The sequence below is a fragment of the Punica granatum genome, chromosome 5, assembly GCF_007655135.1.
Source record: "Punica granatum isolate Tunisia-2019 chromosome 5, ASM765513v2, whole genome shotgun sequence".
Lineage (NCBI taxonomy): Eukaryota > Viridiplantae > Streptophyta > Magnoliopsida > Myrtales > Lythraceae > Punica > Punica granatum.
Window position 1 is genome coordinate 29,036,227 of NC_045131.1, and position 11,665 is coordinate 29,047,891.

Below are 11,665 nucleotides of genomic sequence, written 5' to 3' on the forward strand. Positions count from 1 at the left end.
TGAGATGTTAGTTGTTATGCAAAACAGTAAATGAGTAGGATGCATGCGATGCGTGAGTTTTTCAAAACTAACGCCGTCATTCGTATTAACTCCGAATGGTTCAAAGTGCAATACAAATTTTGAAAAGATAGTCCTAAGTCGGTCTTCCAACGTGCCCGAGGTGCAAGCGACCGTCGCCATGGAAAGCACCGGTTCCAGGTGAGGGCCTAGTAGAGATGTCTATCCTAGGATGTGCGTGGACCTCCACGGGCCCTCTTCCTGAACCTTTCCAAAGCAGCGTTCGCTTGCGCCAACTCCTGGTCACGCCTCTGGAGTTGGGCGCGGGTCTGGGCAAGTTCATTATGTAGTTGGTGCTGATCGCCTAGTTGCTCATTCTTCTCGGCGATCTCTCGGCGGAGGCGATCCCTTTCAGCCCTGAGATTGGCGAGCTCAGCTTGGATGGTCATGTCCGGTACCGGTGCCCCGGATGATGTGTTACTCTCTACCGGAGGGGAATCTGTGAAATCATCATTCTCTGATGGACCCCATCGATAAAAGCGGAGTATATATTCCTCCGTGGCTTGAAAGTTCCGTTCATCTTGGGTAGGGTGCTCGGGGAAGTAAAGATGCTCGATGACCGTAGTCCACCACGCGGTCATAACCCGTTCGATTTCACTTAGGTGATCTATGGACGTCTGGTCCTCCCGCCAAGTGTGTTCGAACTTGGTTCACGCCGTATCTTTGGGAACTGTCTGTAAGCCACCTAACTGCCTCACTACTTGCGCCGAAAAATAGGTGGTGGACCCCGCATGGCTCACGAGTGGTACTCCGTTAAAATCAGGACATTTAAGGGTCATGGGTCCGGGTGGCATCCACGCGGCGCGCCATTTAAAGCCCTTTGGTGCTATTTCGCGAAAAATTTTGATCCACTCGGAGACCTTGCGTTCTTCCACACGCAACAGGGGTAGTAACCGCGAAATGATAGACTCCGGACGTGTGAAAGACATAACCGGACGAACAAGGCCGAAGGGGTTTGCATGGCTTTGGAGCCAAATTTGCAAAAGGATTGGGGACCCTCTCAACCTTCGATCGGTCTTTCTTGTAACGCGATCAAGGGACCGTATGGTCTCGGCCAACAAGGCCACCTGGTATTCGCGGCCTCCAACCACTTGGAGGACAACGCTAGCTAAGGCTGCGTCAATGTGACCGGCTGAGCGAGGGAATAATAGAGTCCCGAAAATTAAGAATAAGATTGCATGACAAAAATTCTTTTGTAAAAGATCCCCTTGAACCTCGCGCGCTCGTATTTCAATAAAACGGAGTAGTTTCGCGGTGACTATCTCTGTGGCACCGGAATATGCAAGTTCGACTTGTAGCTGAGACCTATGCACCCCAAATAGACGCGATACCAAAACAAGTCGGGTGGTGTGGAAGTTAGGTTCCACGATGTCGCGGGTGGCTGCAATTCTTCCGACGAGAGTGCGATATTCCTCAATGGTAGGTGTGAGCTCGATACCTTGGATGTTGAAAACGGCGTGGACTGGGTCCCAAAATGTCACCGCTGCTCCCAAGAAGTTCCAATCCACTCGGCACATGGCTAGCATTGGTATATCCCCAACAAAGGTACTGATGTAATCGCGGTTGACTTGATGTAGATGAGCCCAGATGTGACTGATTTCCTCGAGTGGTGGCGTGACCCTGTCGAGGTGTGGAAAGGAGACTGAGCGCGCCATCTCTTACCAAGATGAAAGGAAAACCGATTTAGGACTAGTTAATATAAATGACGCCTAATTTTGAAATTAGATGATGCATGGGTACATAAAATAAATGCCCACGGCTTAATGTATACAACGTACATCTCTTTCAAAAACAGAAAATGACTCAAATGGCGCGCAGGCCGACTCAACGGACAGTTCTTCGAAGCCGGAGGATGGCATGGAGCTCCTGCAAAATGCATGGTTTTAGTGCTACAGGGACCGTGCTACGTAAGGATGGGGGCTCCCGACTCAAGGGTGTCAATTCCTTGAAACCGAGCGGGGATCTTTGGAGGCCTAATCGACGGTCCAACCGTGCGACGTACCGTTACTCGGAACCCCTATCTAACCTATGCTCCTAATACCGGTCGTGGGACGCGACCCATAGGTACCTAGAAGCTAGTATGATATGCAATGCATGTGCGGGAAATAAAAGTGCGCAAAGTAGATAAGCGAAAAATTGCAGAAAGCGGTAAATAAATGAGCAAGCAAAGCAAGCAGAGACGAGCCCGAACCCTCTAAGTGTCCCCAGTAGAGTCGCCAAGCTGTGCGCACCCGAATTTCGTCTCGTCGGGGCACGCATGGCGCTCACCTAAATGCAACGCGGCTTGGGAGTGTCCACCTTCTCGGGGACGCGCGACGGACACACGTGAGAAGGAGTCGCCACTACCTGTTTACGACCTGAAGGTCGAGGGCCGGTGAGTCGCCCGAGTCTAGGGGTATGGGATACACCTAGTATGTTAAGGCAATGGTCTGTACGGAACCGGAAATTCTGAATTCGGGGGTTCTATTACGTGAGGGCCTATATCCCACACGCCCTTTTGGTACTCTAGCTTGCTAGGCTTGCCATTTTATTTATTTACCACATGATTTAAGGTTGCACTCGACTCGCCCGTTTTGACACCGTAAATTCGAATAGACACTTGAACCGTCCACTCTCCGACCGAGATTATTACATGAATAAATATGCATCATAAAACCCTTACATTGTTCTCTCAAATAAAAGATAAATTACAATGACTGAATCCCGGTCGGTTCGCGTTCGGCCGTTATTTCACTCATACTCACCGTATGATTTTGGAAAAGACCGAAAATTAAATTAAATGCGCACTCGGTGTATGGGGGCATTGGACCCCGCGATCGACGGTTATGTGCGTTGGACCCAGTGTGAATTGAGTCCTAAAGGATCGGGCTCGATCCGCATAACAAACAAGTGCAAAAATGTAACAAGCAAGCTCAAATAAACGAACAATGAGATTTTGTTATTGCCGAATTTACGTGAGTTAATCGATTAATATCCGGGGTATCTTGGCATACAAATCCTACCCTAAAACAAACAAATAGGATGATGGATAGGGTATGTGGAATTCGACATCATTTAACGGACCTAACAGACATGATGTCCATAGTCAAGTCTCGAATGAGTGGGTTATTTTTATATTATTCTGTATCGCGACAATATGGCTTTTACAGATTAAGAGTATTTTCACCTAAAAACCCAAAACCTAACCCTCTATTTGACTATTGCACATGTTTGATTTAAGCCGAGTTTGTGATTAATTTGTTTTCCCATGTTTTGACCAATTCTATGCACAAACCTACGCTAGGATCACGGCAAGACAAGAACCGGTAATCATGCCCTTGAATCGGTAAATATGTGTGTGCATGAAAATCAAGATTACGTTATACGTATCTCGGTGCTTTTGAAATTGTGAATTTTGAAAAGGGCATGACTAACAGTTCTTGAACTGTCGACGCGATTACAAATTATTAATCAATTCGTGCAATCCATTTAAAGAAATCAAGTGATTTAATTTAGCCAAATTTAACGTCCCGATTACCCAGTATGTAGAATTTTGGGTTAATTAGAAATTTACCAAATGCTTCAGTTTACGGATTTCGAATCGTCGAGATAGCCATTAGTTGACCGCCCGATGAACTCTAATTTCCGACATGGTCACATAATTACAAAAATGAAATATTTAAATGGGGCACACACATTGTCGGTGGTTGATCCAAGTAGAAAAGGGCCGGATATTTTTAGAAAATGTCCAGAGGACTGAATTGAACGATTTTAAAAGAGCAGGGACTGATTTGAAAATTCTGAAAAAAAAAATTGGGGAGTGATTTGAAAATTCTAAGAAATTGGGGACTGATCTGAAATTTCTAAAAAATGGGGACTGTGTAAAACATTTACTGAAAATGTCCTAGGACTTATTTGAAATGAAATTGAAAATCGGGACTGATCTGAAAACAAAAAAAAATGGCCCCAGGACTAAACTGAAACAACTTGGAAAGTTTCTTGGGATGCTTGAAAAAATTCTGAAAAATTCAAGGACTGATTGGCAAATAGTAAAATCACCGGGACTTGATTGAAAATAACTTTAGAGTTCAGGGCTGATCTGAAAAAAATAAAATGCGTCCTCTGGACTGAAATGTGACAAAACGGAAAGTTCGTAAAATCGAGTTCGGGACAAATCCGATCACCCACGCGACCCAAGAACACTCATTTCACATTATATCCATTAAGCAAGCATTAATATTCAGGAATAGAGTCCTAATCATGCCACTAAGTCGAGAATTTACCTAGTTCGGGAAGTTGAGGGGTGATTCTGTAAATAAATAAAAAAAGTAAAATAATAAAATGCTGGACGAGTTGGGCCGGGCCGTGACGGGCCGAGATCCGGTGGGGTGGACTGGGCCGAGTGGACCGACGCGAGCTGGGCTGGGCCGACGCGAGCTGGGCCAGGCCGTTGCTGGACTGGGCCGGCGCTGCTGGACTGGGGCGCTGGATCCGGATCGAGTTGTACCTGCGCTGGCCCGGGGAGGAGTTGACCCGGTTAGCAGAAAAAATAAACCGAAATAAAAGGAGGGAGAGATCCGATTCGGGGGCCTACGAGAGACTCGGGGGCGAGGGGCAGCGATGATTGAGCTGGAGGCCGGACGAGGAATCAAGGGATCCGAGGGTTGCGGGTCTGCCGCGTGGAGGAGAAGCCGAGACGAGGAATCTGGTCCCGGATTCGGTCTCCGAGCTTGGGGTATCGTGGGAATTGGGATTAGGCCGTGGGCGAGTAGAGGATTCGGCCGTGGGCGAGCTGAGGGGAAGTCGGTGTGGGAGCCGAGGTTTGCGGGTGAGCTGGGGGTTCGGGAGAGCTGAGAGTTCCAGGCGTTAGTTGCGAGCCGGGGGTCCCCAATTTTGTTTTTAGAATTTCTTGCAAAAAAATGGAGCTGTGAGTTTTTGGATTTTCGGGAGCGCCCCGTGAGAGAGAGAACGAGAGAGAGCCTCTAGGGTTTTTTTTCCTGCCGTTGGAATCCGCCAGGAAGAAGAAGAAGGAAAATAATCGAATTCGAGCGAGATTTTCGCCGAAATTCTTGTGAAAGATCAGAAGAAAATCCCGGTTCGGTTGCAGGGACCAGAATGAAAGGAAGGAAAAAGGAAGGAGGAAAGAAGAAGAAAAGGAAAAGAGGTGGGCGGGAAAGGAAAGAAAAGGAAAGTCAAAATGTTTTTTTTTTTTTGGTGTGGGGGGCAACGGTCGGTCAGACCAGCTCTGACCGACCCTGCCCATCGGTCCTGTCGGTCAGACCGGCTCTAACCGGTTCTGACCGACTTGACCCTTTCTCTCTCTTTTTTTTTTTCTTTTTTAAGTAAAGGTGATAAATTGGGAAATGGCAATTTTGCCCTTCCGGTGCCGATGGACCGAAATTGGGTGCTGACATCTTCTTACCAGATTCTACAAGATATAGCACAAGAAATATTAGAATCTCCCGTTAAGCGATTAATTGAAGTTGGCACCTTTAATGCCATATCAGAACACATGATTGGCCCCTTCCGATATAATATTTGGTCAACATGAGGTAAAGACCATTTAAGCTTTTCTCGAGAAGAGAAATTGTTGAGTGATGGAGTTCCCGGAATGTATCAGAATTGCACCTTTATTGAGAGATCTTACACCATTGTTATATATGTTATCAAATTAGGCCTGTTGCAAGATATATTGAGAAAATTGAAATTTTTGACCCGATGATGTGGTTAGGAACTGAAAAACTAATCAAATATAATTATCTAAGGAAATCAAAAAAATTGAAAAAAAAATTGTCCAATATAGTTCATTGACTATTTAAATATTGTATTCTGAAGATCAACATCACTAACGCTGTACATTATCAAAACTTTATTTCATAGCGTATTCTCGACATATTACCACTACTATATTTTGTCAAAAGAATATTTTTCATAAAATTATTGCATCCAAGAAACTACATTATTGAAATAATTATTAGACTGAAAAGATTAAATATCTTTAATATCATTTGCAATGGATGATGTTTTCGGAGGAAATGTCCAATAACAAATTAAATTATTTTTAGATTCCCAACATCATATCAAATATTAGTGCAACACTGGCAAATAAGATAATGATGATTCTTCTTATATACTCCTACCAGTTGTTTGCCTGTGTTTTGCATGTATTAATTAAATAAAATTTATTTTTATATGGTCAAATATTGAACAGTTCTAAGTTTAATTTTCTTATTAGATGTATATTATTATTAATTTATAGAATCATTTCTTCTATGCAAAGTATGTTATAACTACGTCAATCGAATGGGTCTTTTTAATTATAGAATGACTGTTAGCAATATCCAAAAATTACATATTATCACCATTAATTTTTTAATACCAGATTATTTTTTAAAATTTCCACTATAAAAATGAAGAAAATTAATGCATGGAAGTTTCTTTTCTATCCGTGTTATTTTTAAACTAAATTATACATACCATAAATTTTAATTTTCTTGGTAGGATATTCTTTTTAAAGAATCACTACAAAAAGAAAGTAAATCAATTCAAGTAAAGTTTATTCTAAAATTTAATTTTTATAAATTAATTTTAATCTAAATTGGATAAAAAGAGTAAATTTTATTGCCATGCCCCGCGCACGGGCCAGGTATGGCCTAGGTATTTCTTAGGACCTGGCCTAACTTTGTCTGATCTGCACTAGTATAATATATATATATATATATATATATAAAGTTGTATCAACCCTAATAAATATGGGTATAATAGTAAATGTCTAATAACTTAATATGTAATATGGACTTTGAATCACAATAATAATAATAATAATTATTATTATTATAAAAAATTAATATGGCTTATAAAACGTGTTAATAAAATAATATGCAATACGAATTTTCAATAATACCAATAATAATAATATAGATATTATTATTACTATTATTACTATTATTATTATTATTATTATTATTGTTGTTGTTGTTGTTGTTATAAATGTCTAATAAATTAAAATGTAATATAGAAATTAAATAATTATTATTGATGCTAATATGGAAATCTAATAATAAATGTCTTAATAAATTACTATATAATAAATTTTATATATTATGGTAAATAAAGAAATAAATAATGTAAATTTGAATCCACCCTAATAAATAGGTATAACAGTAAATGTCTGAATAAAATAATATGCAATATAGATGTTAAATTGTTAATGTTGCTATTGTTGTTGCTGTTGTTGTACATAAAAAAATATATCCAATAGTAAATGCCTTAATAAAAGCAATTGTAAAAGCTTTATTAAATTAGTATACCATAAAGAAATTAAATAATAGTAATTATTGTAAATAAAGAAATAAATAAATCCAAAGAAACATATTAATCGGTTGCTGTTGCGATTATTTCATAAGTAAATAAGTATTCATAATTTTAATGATTTCATTTGTAAATAACTATTTTTATTTAAAATTTCCAAATAAATTTTAAAAATAATTGTTAGCTCTATGAAAGTTCAATAAGAAAATCTCACATCGAACCCATTTTATCAAAAATTATTCAAACTCACGAAATTTAATATATGAAATATGAGTGAGAATAAAAATTTAGCTTAATACTAACTTTAAAAATTTATGGATCATGATTATTATTTCTTTCATTAAGTAAAGCTAAGAATTTTAAATTTTTATTATTTTATATATATATATAATTGAGATTGATAATTGTGATTATGTATAGGAAGTCTTTTACATGAATGATTTGCATGAACTCTTCAATTAATATTATTTAGGGTGGGCTTGAAATTTACTGTATTGAAGTGTATATAGTATAAAAATATTTTTTCTACACACTAATATAAATAATATATTATAGTAATTAATATCTTATTTAAATTCTTAGAATAAACCTTTTTTAATAAACTTTTTTTTTGAACTTTATATATATATATATATATATAGATTATATCCCATGTAATAAATATGATTTGAGAGATAAATTATATCCCATGTAAGGAGTTCACTTATTTTTCTATAAATTCGAGGTTTTCAATTCCAAATTTGCATCACAAACCAAAGAAAAAGATAGGTAAAAAAGAAGAAGAGAAATCATCAGAATAATCTGAGCTAGTACAATTAATTAATTAGATAGATGGAGATCATTGGAAGCAGAAAGCTCATGATTTCAATGGCGTTTCTCATGGCTATTATTTTGTTGCACGGAGCTTCAACTGCGCATGCCAATGATGTGCGACCGAATCTCAACTACGAGACATGCTTCAAGGAGTGTTTGTTCATGGACGGGTGCAAAACACTAGGCCCCAAAGACTCCAAAATGTGCACATCACAGTGCAAGGAGATGTGCCGTCACCATCTCCGAGCCAGGGCCCCGTCTCCCTCTGTTGGTAATCCTGGTCCGGCCTCTGTTCATTCCAATAGCGTCGTTTCAGGTATAAAGTTACGATGAATAATGAAAGAAAAAAGAATTACTAAAAAGAATAGATCGAATCCCTTCTTCACCTTAAAATTAGTTTAAGCATTTTGCTGATTTGTCTTTTTTTTTTTACAGGTTCTGATGATGTAGGAGAGAGAACTGTGATGCAGTCTGGGAGGCTTTAAGATTCTACAGAGAATGTAATGAACTGGGCATATAATAGCCAGAAAATCATATATTCATCCTTTTATATAAAAAGGTCAGAAAATCATATGAAACAACTCCTATTTTAGCAATCAAGTTGTAATTGATTGTGGGGAATAAATAATAGATTGTTCATTTTTCTTTCGTCAGCATAAAAAGCTGAGAGACTCTCTTATTTGCCTAGTCTATCAATTGATGGAGAAGGCTTTTGGTGATCCGATCTTGCTACATGACGTGAGCGATAATTAATAAATGTATGCCTTAAGATCTGTGCACCGGTTGGAATGTAATTAGTGAAATTCCATACTCTTATCGAAAATTGAACCGGCTTTTGAAATTTTTTTTTTGAAAATGATAAGAAAAAAGATTCATTTAACGAAAAATATATCTTCTTACCAGATTCTGCAAGATATAGCACAAGAAATATTAGAATCTCCCGTTAAGCGATTAATTGAAGTTGGCACCTTTAATGCCATATCAGAACACATGATTGGCCCCTTCCGATATAATATTTGGTCAACATGAGGTAAAGACCATTTAAGCTTTTCTCGAGAAGAGAAATTGTTGAGTGATGGAGTTCCCGGAATGTATCAGAATTGCACCTTTATTGAGAGATCTTAGACCATCGTTATATATGTTATCAAATTAGGCCTGTTGCAAGATATATTGAGAAAATTGAAATTTTTGACCCGATGATGTGGTTAGGAACTGAAAAACTAATCAAATATAATTATCTAAGAAAATCAAAAAAATTGAAAAAAAATTGTCCAATATAGTTCATTGACTATTTAAATATTGTATTCTGAAGATCAACATCACTAACGCTGTACATTATCAAAACTTTATTTCATAGCGTATTCTCGACATATTACCACTACTATATTTTGTCAAAAGAATATTTTTCATAAAATTATTGCATCCAAGAAACTACATTATTGAAATAATTATTAGACTGAAAAGATTAAATATCTTTAATATCATTTGCAATGGATGATGTTTTCGGAGGAAATGTCCAATAACAAATTAAATTATTTTTAGATTCCCAACATCATATCAAATATTAGTGCAACACTGGCAAATAAGATAATGATGATTCTTCTTATATACTCCTACCAGTTGTTTGCCTGTGTTTTGCATGTATTAATTAAATAAAATTTATTTTTATATGGTCAAATATTGACCAGTTCTAAGTTTAATTTTCTTATTAGATGTATATTATTATTAATTTATAGGATCATTTCTTCTATGCAAAGTATGTTATAACTATATCAATCGAATGGGTCTTTTTAATTATAGAATGACTGTTAGCAATATCCAAAAATTACATATTATCACCATTAATTTTTTAATACCAGATTATTTTTTTAAAAATTCCACTATAAAAATGAAGAAAATTAATGCATGGAAGTTTCTTTTCTGTCCGTGTTATTTTTAAACTAAATTATACATACCATAAATTTTAATTTTCTTGGTAGGATATTCTTTTTAAAGAATCACCACAAAAAGAAAGTAAATCAATTCAAGTAAAGTTTATTCTAAAATTTAATTTTTATAAATTAATTTTAATCTAAATTGGATAAAAAGAGTAAATTTTATTGCCATGCCCCGCGCACGGGCCAGGTATGGCCTAGGTATTTCTTAGGACCTGGCCTAACTTGGTCTGATCTGCACTAGTATAATATATATATATATATATAAAGTTGTATCAACCCTAATAAATATGGGTATAATAGTAAATGTCTAATAACTTAATATGTAATATGGACTTTAAATCACAATAATAATAATAATAATTATTATTATTATAAAAAATTAATATGGCTTATAAAACGTGTTAATAAAATAATATGCAATACGGATTTTAAATAATACCAATAATAATAATATAGATATTATTATTACTATTATTACTATTATTATTATTATGATTATTATTGTTGTTGTTGTTGTTGTTATAAATGTCTAATAAATTAAAATGTAATATAGAAATTAAATAATTATTATTGATGCTAATATGGAAATCTAATAATAAATGTCTTAATAAATTACTATATAATAAATTTTATATATTATGGTAAATAAAGAAATAAATAATGTAAATTTGAATCCACCCTAATAAATAGGTATAACAGTAAATGTCTGAATAAAATAATATGCAATATAGATGTTAAATTGTTAATGTTGCTATTGTTGTTGCTGTTGTTGTACATAAAAAAATATATCCAATAGTAAATGTCTTAATAAAAGCAATTGTAAAAGCTTTATTAAATTAGTATACCATAAAGAAATTAAATAATAGTAATTATTGTAAATAAAGAAATAAATAAATCCAAAGAAACATATTAATCGGTTGCTGTTGCGATTATTTCATAAGTAAATAAGTATTCATAATTTTAATGATTTCATTAGTAAATAACTATTTTTATTTAAAATTTCCAAATAAATTTTAAAAATAATTGTTAGCTCTATGAAAGTTCAATAAGAAAATCTCACATCGAGCCCATTTTATCAAAAATTATTCAAACTCACGAAATTTAATATATGAAATATGAGTGAGAATAAAAATTTAGCTTAATACTAACTTTAAAAATTTATGGATCATGATTATTATTTCTTTCATTAAGTAAAGCTAAGAATTTTAAATTTTTATTATTTTATATATATATAAATGAGATTGATAATTGTGATTATGTATAGGAAGTCTTTTACATGAATGATTTGCATGAACTCTTCAATTAATATTATTTAGGGTGGGCTTGAAATTTACTGTATTGAAGTGTATATAGTATAAAAATATTTTTTCTACACACTAATATAAATAATATATTATAGTAATTAATATCTTATTTAAATTCTTAGAATAAACCTTTTTTAATAAACTTTTTTTTTGAACTTTATATATATATATATATAGATTATATCCCATGTAATAAATATGATTTGAGAGATAAATTATATCCCATGTAAGGAGTTCACTTATTTTTCTATAAATTCGAGGTTT

At 35.4% G+C, this 11,665-nt stretch overlaps 1 protein-coding gene across 1 annotated transcript; it reads left to right on the forward strand.

The window, feature by feature from the left end:
• Positions 1-8,075: 8,075 nt before the first annotated feature.
• Positions 8,076-8,839, forward strand: LOC116208875. The gene is made up of 2 exons (XM_031542443.1): positions 8,076-8,476; positions 8,596-8,839. The coding sequence occupies exons 1-2, from the start codon at positions 8,179-8,181 to the stop codon at positions 8,643-8,645; spliced, it is 348 nt and encodes a 115-aa protein (XP_031398303.1). The 5' UTR covers positions 8,076-8,178; the 3' UTR covers positions 8,646-8,839.
• The last annotated feature ends 2,826 nt before the right edge of the window (positions 8,840-11,665 follow it).

Excerpts from the sequence above, each read along its gene's own strand:
- LOC116208875 (XM_031542443.1), top strand. The coding sequence starts at position 8,179 with ATGGAGATCATTGGAAGCAGAAAGCTCATGATTTCAATGGCGTTTCTC. Across the intron at positions 8,477-8,595 it reads TTCCAATAGCGTCGTTTCAG|GTTCTGATGATGTAGGAGAG; the intron begins GTATAAAGTTAC and ends TTTTTTTTACAG.